General features: G+C 35.7%; 1 protein-coding gene across 2 annotated transcripts; it reads left to right on the top strand.

Moving 5' to 3' along the window:
* The first annotated feature begins 4,954 nt into the window (after positions 1–4,954).
* Positions 4,955–10,473, top strand: LOC125680552 (uncharacterized). 2 transcript variants are annotated; one of them, XM_056154721.1, is made up of 4 exons: positions 4,955–5,033; positions 8,985–9,037; positions 9,173–9,298; positions 9,413–10,473. In XM_056154721.1, the coding sequence occupies exons 1-4, from the start codon at positions 5,011–5,013 to the stop codon at positions 10,354–10,356; spliced, it is 1,146 nt and encodes a 381-aa protein (XP_056010696.1). In that variant the 5' UTR covers positions 4,955–5,010; the 3' UTR covers positions 10,357–10,473. The 2 variants fall into 2 exon arrangements, with proteins under 2 accessions (XP_056010696.1, XP_056010695.1); XM_056154720.1 differs by lacking the exon at positions 4,955–5,033 and adding an exon at positions 8,771–8,902.
* Positions 10,474–10,481: the final 8 nt, after the last annotated feature.

Below are 10,481 nucleotides of genomic sequence, written 5' to 3'. Positions count from 1 at the left end.
TTGAATATTGACGTTAACGGCAAACTAATAACTCAACTTTATGACAAACGATATGACTTTAGCTTCTCCATCGAAATATTTCGATGTTTCTTCAGCAATGCTCCATATCACCTGTGTATGGTGTTTATGTCTCCCAACTAATTCGATACACGAGAGCATGTTCTAAGTGTGATCATTTTTTAAAATCGAACCAGGCTACTGACAAGTAAATTTATGTTACAGGGGTTTCAACAGTCTATTTAAGGTATTCCATGTATAATGAAAGGATAATGAACAATTTTGAAGGATTTAGATCAACATAAATGTTTATTGTTAAATATTTACATTTGCAACTGTTTTCTCCTACATAACACTATTACGAGCAATACGTATTTATTCCTGGATAAATCTACTACGGGGTCAACAGAGGTCACGGCTGTGCGTATGAACATTTGTTAAAAGTAGGTAACAGGTACTACTTTTATTAAGGCAATACACATCTAGCAATCGCTCTCACTTACTACAGAAATCTTTCAATAGATGAAATCAACATCACAAAATGTATTTCCGGTTTTATTTGTATTCCAAGCAGTGGACTTCCATCAATAATTGATAAAAGCATTTCTGTAAACAATGTCTTTAGTTACAAGCCTACTAGGCCTTTCGTCTGCTACAACTTCACCCTGGTCATCGGTGATGCGGAATTGTACCTACTGCTAGACGATGACATTAGGCTTTAGCAAAAAGGTCATTCACAGGATGTATGGCCGATAAGTCGTCAAAGTGCATTAAGACCTACACACCACACTGCTTCCGTGCCACAGCAGCCATAGGTGCTTGATGTCGGTTTCCAAGTTTATGTCGGGACATCGAAGCGAGGCGTCGTTAAAAACCTATTACAAAAAATTATCGAGTCAAAAGAAGCGTTCAGTGAGCTCATGTTTATCAACAATTACATATCCAAATCCAAACCGTCCCTTACCTTCGTGCAGTTCCACATTCTCTGCGATGTTCAGTTCTTTCCGGAGATTCATCTGAGCTGCGTCCTCTGTCTTGTCTATAAATGATTTGCCTACACCTGACGCCCTGTTCTTCATGTTCCTCCATCTCAGTCTTCTGTTAACTCCGTAATATCCACAGAATATCTTTCAAAGTCGGTCTTCAACGTCTTCATTTTTCAAAAGTCAAAGCGCATCACAACTCTAAGTGTAACACTGCGCATCCCCGTTTAAATCATAATTCCCCCACCCCCTAAAATTAGACATATGGAAGAGTTTTCCATTATATACTCCCGAGTTAATGTATAAGTATATGTTGATATACTTGCTTTCTAGCGTCTTAATAATTAAAACAGTTCTTCATTTTATAGAACTTTGTTTTGTGTTGTCGTCATTTTGAACATCTATGACGCTTCGTTGTGGACGTCAACAATTTGAAATGTATGGAAACGTGTTGTTAACACAATTCAGTAATGTTACCGACCAAAAATGTAAATATAAGTAATAAGGTATCATTTTAAAATATTTATCGGGATATAAATACGGGTTGGTACATGATCAAATTTTCAATGATCAAATTGAACACGTGACCAACCCGTATTTATATCCCGATAAATATTTTTAAATGATAACTTATTTCTTAAATAATGATGAAAGTGAAGCAGATGAAACTCACATGACTGGTACATAATTAGAAGCTAACCTTTTTGCACTTAAGACTTTTTGGAAGAGTTGTCTGCCCTTTGTAAAAATAAGAAAAATCTAATTTTCTAAAAACGTGTGTGGTCAATGATTAATTTTATTTCATATTTTCATTAAGAGAAAGTGTATGTAACTTTCTACCAAGAGATTTGTATGAAAATATAATTTCTTCTTAAAATATTGTAATAATACATGCTTTTCCCATATACCTCAATGTTAAATTCTAGGTGAAATAAATCAAGCAGTAAACAAAATTTTGAAAATTCCTATGGTGGATTATTTTTATTTGATGAACCCTTCAAAATGATACCATGATTACAAAAATTCCACCATCCATTTATTAGATATGAAATATGGTCATTATACATTGAATACCTTAAGGTCGGTAATTCGCAAATTCTATGGTCGTTATAATGAAAACAGGCTTTCACTGCATTGAATGTCTGTGGTTCACACTGTTCAGCTTCCTCACTGTCCTCCTCTACCTCTACCTCCATCTGAACCTCTGGCACTGCTAGCAATTGCGTACAAGACCTTTTCCCCAGTCGTAACCTCCTTGGACTGCTTTCATCCATCTGCGACTTACCAAGAAAGTTGAATACAGAGGGAATCGCACCTTCAATCAATCTGTATCTCTCGCCTGCAAAAGAAATAATAGAAATCATACACTGTGCTATAGGAGAAAAAACATGTTCTGACCAGGATGGGATTCGAATTTGGAACCAATTGCTTACAAAGATATGGTGGATGTTCTACATGCATAATATGTGCTACTGGACCCATAAATCTATTCTTTTGACTTTATTACAACAGAAAAAGTTTAATGAACTTTTAATATTCAGGAAATATTTAAATTTATGATTTAAAGTATAATATAGGTTGTGATATGCCATAATAAGCTGTTGTAATGTAAATACTAATTACCTCAAGCAAATTCGCCCGTGGCAGAATTCTCTGAAACAGAATAAAACAAACCACAAAGCAACATAATTAATCAATCATTAATTAACACGATTAATTTTACTATTTAACTTGGTTCAGAGGGTCGATTGTATTGGGTATATGTGATGGTTTGGTAGCCAACTGAATGGTACTTTAAAATAAAACGTGTCAGTCTTCGCTTCGTTGGACAACATTAATGTAAATAAATACATGTTATGCCAGAAGTATTGAACGCTAACAACTAAAAAGACGTATTCCTTAAAAATAGATATATCAATTTACCAAAATGGTATTCTTATCCGATAGTTTGAAGTGTCCCGACCGAGTCGAGTATATTAATTAAAGAATCCACCTAATGGATAAACTCCAACAAAAAAACAAACTGGCAGTAATAACAGTAGAGACTCATTGCAGTGAATGAAAGACACAAGCAACGTTTTACAATTTATTGATATAACAGCAATGGTACATTCGGGATATACTAAAAATGGACAATACCGGCCGCATGTGAAAACATTTTGTGGGGTAACTGGGGAGTCGCCCAGTGAGCCAGTTTAACTTAACTTGTAAGGGGTACACTGGGGGGCCCGAGTAAAACATTCAGTGCCCAGACCTGAACGGACGCCAGCGTTCTAAGGAGGTAAGCGAGACCCGCCCTTCTCACCCTGTCTCCTGCAGTGCTACCTGGTATGTACATTATCATGTTGGACATAAGCCCTTAACATGCATCAGACTGTAGCATCCCCTCACTGAAGTGAGGTGGATGTGGCCCCAACCGTCCCCGGTGGTGGCCCCACTATTCATTGACTTGTTTGAACTTTTACAACTTATAGTACTGTAAATTGCCCCCTGCTTTAGAAGCAGGTGGGGGAAACAACCAGGTTTTGGAGCTGAAACCGTCATCACATACCATTACCGACTCCCCAGTCCCCCCCCCCCCCTTAAACATGCGACAGTCTAATTAATTAGACTAAAATTAACAATTTAACCTAAATTAAAATTCCCCATAACAGTTAAAAAGTTGTTTCAAGGCACTCCATCCCGAATGGCAAGCAGTCACACTTGGTGTGGTCCAGGTTTCACCATTTACTGCATCAAGGTAACCTGTTGGGAGTCATCAGTTGCGAACCTGTGAAAGAGAAGGAAACAACAGAACCCAAGAGAAACAACATGTAAATATACAAATAAAAATGAGGGGGGGGGGGGGGGCGGGGGGGTGCTTCGGTTGGAAAAAATGTAATGATGGGTCCGATCACAGGGAGTACCGAGTGTGACGTAGTGCATACAAATTAACTTGTACCAAGAGCCACTAAAGTCACGTAGACCCGACGTACAGGGTGTATCAAAATTAATACGGACTATTTGATATAAACTCAAATAATCTCGATTAATGCACAAATACCTGTAAATTGCATAACGACAAGAATATCCGCTAAAGTGATGGATGCTCCCTCAACTGCATGAAAGGCGAAGATAACGAACATCGATCTACATAATGAACTACTTCATATGCCACAATGAACAATAAAAAAAATTTTTTTTTCATAAACAAGGTATATGTTCTGAGTAACTTTACAAAATGAACTTGAGTGACCTTTGTTTGAAAGTCATTTGCCTATTACTTATTTGTGTGACATGTACAAGGGTCTCTGAAGGTCATTTTCGAAAAGTCAGGTTCACTCAAAAATATACCCGATATGGGGGGGGGGGGGTATAGGTGTGCATCATAATGGTCCAAAAGATCAATAACTGTTAATGAAGTGACGTTGACCTTTACAAAATGACCTTTGTCTGAAAACCATTTACCTATTGTTTGGGTTTTTTATTGTGTGCCTTTGTCCTTACGTCAGTGATTGGTCGAATAAGTGTTTGTTCATTGACCAAGAGGGATTATTTCACAGATATAAACTGACGTAGTTTAAAAATTACTTGAGAATTAAAAACAATGAAAAGTTTTTACCACTACCGCTACAAGCTACTATAGGGAACTCGAAGTTTAAGATTTGTGGCTTTCACTTCTAATTCCAAGCGTTTGGACATGTACACTGGATATTTAGGTTAAAAGTCTCATCGACAAGTACACTCTAACCATTCGAAACAACATAAAACTGTTTACATGTACAATGTTAATGAATGTGAATAAAATCAAGTAAAGTGGATATATGTTAATAAATAAAAGTAATGGATAACAACAGCTATAATGATATTTTAATATTTGAAAAATACTTGAGAAATTTAATGCTGTTTTGTGTTTGAATTTTTTTTATTCCTGTTTTATAGTTCACTTCCTTCTATTATCAATCATTTTAATTCAAAATGCCTTTTTATATATATTCAGTCTAGTGCTATCTGCTCTCGTCTTGCTCAACACCAACTGTATCATATCACCATGGCGGAATCTTGTGACAAGAAGTATGTACCCCATGTTTTTTCATTGTATTCATTACTTAATGTTCAATTAAACATTGCAATCTTCACTTCTGATATAGCATCGTCAGTTTGAGCATCAATGTTATCCTTGTTTTATTTCCTATTTCAAATAGTTGCCAGTCATTTAAGGTGGCTCACTACACCCTGAAATAGTTTCTCAAATCTGTACGTATTGATTTAATCATAAAAGATATGATGATATATAGTAAGTATATACATGTAGGCTAAAAAGGCAGAAAATTTAAATCTACCAGAGTCTTTTGGTCATATGTGTTGAAATATTTTTTTTGAAAATCATGTTTTTATCCAAATTTGCATATTTTCTGCCTTTTTGACATATATTACTTACTTACTTAGGCCTGTCGTTCCGTGAGGAACATAGGCCATCGACGACAGTCTTCTAACGAACACGATTGTGGGCTGCTTTTGCTGCGTCGTGCCAGGTCACGTCCTGCGCCTTCAATTCTGCCTCCGAGTCACGCCTCCAGGTGTTTCTTGGACGACCCCTCTTTCTCTTGCCCTGCGGGTTCCAGGTCGGGGCCTTTTGTGTGGTGCTGAATGGTGTCGTCCTCAGGGTGTGACCAATCCAGCCCCACTTTCTCTGTCTGATTTGCATATCTAATAGTTTTTGGCACATATACTTATTATATATCATATCTTTTATGATTAAATCAATTCGTACTGATTTGAGAAACTATTCCAGGGTGTAGTGAGCCACCTTAAAGATATTACCCACCGTCATTGATGTAGATCAAGTGGTATAGCGCTCTCAGTGACATGAGCATAAGGTTGGGAGTTCAAGCTCAGACCTGTGAGCTAATGAGTACGCGAACTTGTACTCAATTTCAAAAGGAGATCCAGTGCATGTTATGAATGCATCTTTTTGGAGGCAATATCTTCCCAGCGTTCTCTTGGTGTGACGCGTACATGTATGTAGATAACGAGTGACATCTTTGGATAGAAGTTGACCGGAAAGATGTATTTCGAGTAACTTTATATAACAGGAAGTAACCCTGAATGTCATAAATATGAATGCCATGTATTAGTATGAATTGGTTTAAATATTAGCACTGCTATCATATGGAGAAAATTATTTTAATTTTTGCAGAAAAAAAATGTCTTAAAATATATGGATTGTAAAGTCGAGTTTTCTTTTTCAAAAAGGAAGTGTCTAGAATAGGTCAAAATGTGTGGCACCTCCCCTACAATGTAAGCTAGTAACGTTTTTAGATAAGTGAACAATTCTAAGAGAAAACATATGGGATAATATTGGGTCCAACAAACTAACTGTGCAATTTCATAAAGTGTAGCAACACTACTGAAACTATGGTACTCCACCTGGTGTTCCTCCTGATGTCATTTAGATATTCGCCGAGACGTCAAACTACATACAATAAATAGATATATATTAAATAGGTAGATACATGTATGTAAAGAAACTTTTGTTTAAGGTAGAACGATCCTCGTGTGATGTCATACAGGATAAAAATACTTGTAAACTGTTGATAGTGAAAAAGTTAATATTTTCCATAGATAATCTATTATTTATAATGAAAAAAATGTTGTCAAGGGCAATAACTACTATGATGGTTTTCCCTCTACTGTATGTTTATTATACAATGATTTCCTTAATATCCACAATTAATTTATCATATTTATATATTAGCAGTTTTTCTAAACTGTCAACATTAAAAATTTGTCATTTTAACAAGTTTTATCAATTTCTTATCATTCTGTTTTACGAAAATGTGTGATTTTCTTATGTTGACATATACTACTGTTTTTTGAATGTCTGCTATCTGAAAAAAGGTGGAAACATAAACATTTTCTTTGGTTATTAATTAAACTAAGCTATATTAAAAGGAAATTAATATATTTTATTCCACTTTCAACCATTAATATTGGTAGGTCACATGAGGGTGGAACTACCTCAAGTAATCAAACATTCAGATATGTTAAATCTTCACTAGCCGTTACCTATACCCAAATAATAAGAAAACAAATGTCAAAGCAAACTTTTGAAAATAACTAATAGCGAAATCACCAAGTAAGATGAATCAAATGACACATGCGCATTCATACTTTATATCCATAACTATTTGTAAACCTCGAGCTATCTGACTTTGACGCAATTTGTTTTTGCATTTTCCCCATCTGATGAACTTATATACAAACTGACTTTTACATAGCTTGCTTTGCATTCTTCTATCCATCAAACTAATAGACAACATGGAAATTTGAGTGAGGTTTGGTCATTTATTCTCATGCTTCATTTCTTCTATACTAAACATTCCCCCTAACTCCCCTCACGTTACTATATACAACCTTGCTTTTGCTTCAGTTTTACGTTCGCTATTTCCACGTACACTATCAACGTACAAATTGCAGTGGATATTACAAACCAACGATAGTTATTCCAATGCCAATCCATCCTTCCGGCCTGCTCTGCTATATCTCAGCTAAATTGCGCAAATCATGTCTTTATTTTTGTGATTTGAGATTAATAATCGTGTCTTTATGGTGTTCGTTCATTATTGAATATATCTAGTTTTTTTTATGACAGTTCGTCAAATTTCTGGATGATTTGAAGTTGTAGAAATATACCAGCCACGATGGAGATTTTATACTATATGCCCTCACATTGTGTGGAGGTCTCGATATATTTCAGTATGAAGGTGATTTGAATATTAAAGCGGGTACTGCGTGTACTTTCTAAGTATGGAATCAACCTATATTTTACAACACGTCTCCCTCATATACCCATGCTCTGACCTTGAAGCAAGATCATTTTCAGCTGTCCAATTCTTTCAGATGTAAATCATCTGCAATGTCTACAAACATTTACAGTATTTATGCAACGCGAAAAGAAATAAGTATAAATGATACAGACTGACGAATACGAACAGTGGTAGTGTTTATGCCCCCGAGATCGAAGATCGGGGGCATATTGTTTTTGTCCTGTCTGTCATTCTGTAAATCTGTCATTCTGTCTGAAACTTTAACCTTGCTAATAACTTTTGAACAGTATGTGATAAAGCTTTGATATTTCACATGAGTATTCCTTATGACAAAACCTTTCCGTGGGTACTAAACCTTTTGACCTTGACATATGACCTACTTTAAAAAAAATTGACATTGGTCATAACTTCTAAATGGTAAATATTAGAGCTTTCATATTGTACATGAGCATTTCTTGTGGCAAGATCTTTCTACTGGTACCAAGATATGTGTCCTTGTGACCTTGGCCATCTTCGGAATTGGCCTTTATCAGGGGCATTTGTGTTTCACAAACACATCTTGTTTTTTTTTTTTTAAATAACTGCATCAAATTTTAAAGTTATACAGTTTATTTTAAGGATCGAGAAGTGATATATGTGATAATAATTGCTATCTATCTCTACAAGTAATGCACTAGTTGTTTTGCTTTGTATTGAATTCGTGATTTCAGATGACGCCGGGAATTTTTAGTAGCCGCCCACTGTTGTGCCTTAAATTAAGGACAATTGCTTAATATCACTTTCAATGCATGTTGTTTATGTCCAGCTTTATTAATCAACAGTCTGGTAGTTCTTTATGAAATGTTTATTGCAAACAAATTAGACATTGATTTCACAGCATCACTGTTTGTTATCTTCACTTTTCATTACATTGTTTCCCCGGAAACTAATCTGCATTAAATGCTTATAAAACACGAAACACACGGTACTATACGTGTAAGAGCCATGTCAATATGAAGTAATACATGTTTATTTTATCAATCATCTTCCGTCTTTACTACTTGTAAAATTCTACGAACCATCGTGTAATAGCTTCGAGACAGACATGTGCAAGCTTAATCTAGAGTTAGCAAGGTAAGGTATGCTGACATTTTCGTTTAATCTAGTGAAAATGTTGAAAGTTTTCTTGTATTTTATTGGCATTTGATATTTTCAGGAACTATACAGACTGTTGCTACAACCATTACTTTAATGGATCCACATGCATTGGTTTGTTACGTTTCCATTCCTGTACTATTTCAAAGTATCTCGGAACAACTAAATACATTGCTTCTTAAAAAACTAAAAATGAGAAACGTTTATTATAACATTCTTTCATTTAAAAGTAATTCTACCTCCCTTTAGTCTGTGATCACGGTTACTTCGGCCACAACTGTAACACAAAATGTGGGATTGGTTACTATGGTTACATCTGCAGTCAAAAGTGTCAGTGCTCTAATGAAAGTTGTAACTACGAAACCGGATGCACAAGTATTTCTTCATATTATTTCTTTATCCATTAACACACTTGAGGTATTTGTTTAGTAATTAATCTATCGATCTGTTAAGCTTATTTAACCAGAATTTACATTTATCATTTACTAGTAGATGCAACTGAAGGCAAGGAATTTGTTATCAGTACTTTAGAACAACCAGGACAGACTACAGATACCATTTACTCTTCATCTGAAATCAAAACATCAATAGCGAATTCAAATTCTGATCTAACAACTCGGAAGAAACAGTTACCAAATCATGTCACATCAGCGGCGCAGATAACGAACAAAACAGGTCTCATAAACAAAATTACCACAACAAGTGGTGCAACATCTGATGTTGCAGAAGTCCCATTGAATTACTCCACCGTCATTGTAGTGATTGGAGGGATAATTGCTTTGTTTCTGGGTGTCATTATGATACAGTTTTGTGTGAAACTACATCTGAGTCGTAGAAAGAAATCGAGGAGGATATCTCGGAATAGTGTCCATCTTCCTGAAGAAGAAACGTATCAGGAAATCAACGAAGCCGTTATGGGCTCCATTACTGAGCAATACCGTAAGTGCGATAACTCAGCAAAAGTACAAAAGTACTATGAAATTGAAAAATTAAACTCTAATAGAGATAAGCCATACGAAAAAATGAGGAGCCAGACTTCACAATATCAAGATGTCGAAAGCGAAGTAGCGATAGACAACAGCGAGTCGTCTCAATCATCAACAAGCCCTAACTCAACTAGCAGCAATACATCCTATCTCAAACCGAAAACTAAGAAAAGGGACCGCCATAGTTATATACAGGTTTTAAACACCGTCACACCCAAAGAAGATATAATTCAGGGTTCTCCTATCAATGTGGATGGCGAAGGTCATCTCAACCAACACAATCCATCATCCCAGTATATAGATCCCATCAGCGCTGTCGTTCTGTCTGGACACGAAGGAGAGGGATATGAACGATGTGGTGATAAAAGTGCATATTTAGATGTAATGAGCGATTCTTTTGTGGAAAGTTCATATCTTGATGTTGTTCACCATGTGCCGAATAATTAAACGACTACTTATACATACGCATGTTTTAATTGACATTGAGATATAACAGGATCAATTTCAAAGAATTGTGTGTAAACTATTTCATACTTTCACGAAATTAAAATAGATAACCCTAGATATTAGTC

The sequence above is a fragment of the Ostrea edulis genome, chromosome 2, assembly GCF_947568905.1.
Source record: "Ostrea edulis chromosome 2, xbOstEdul1.1, whole genome shotgun sequence".
In the NCBI taxonomy this organism is placed as follows: domain Eukaryota; kingdom Metazoa; phylum Mollusca; class Bivalvia; order Ostreida; family Ostreidae; genus Ostrea; species Ostrea edulis.
The sequence above is the reverse complement of the archived record's forward strand: the minus strand, read 5'-3'. Positions and strand labels throughout refer to the sequence as shown.

Coding starts and splice junctions, on each gene's coding strand:
- LOC125680552 (XM_056154720.1), top strand. CDS start 8,874: ATGTGCAAGCTTAATCTAGAGTTAGCAAG. Junction 9,038..9,172: donor TAATGGATCCACATGCATTG/GTTTGTTACGTT, acceptor ACCTCCCTTTAG/TCTGTGATCACGGTTACTTC. Junction 9,299..9,412: donor CTACGAAACCGGATGCACAA/GTATTTCTTCAT, acceptor ATCATTTACTAG/TAGATGCAACTGAAGGCAAG.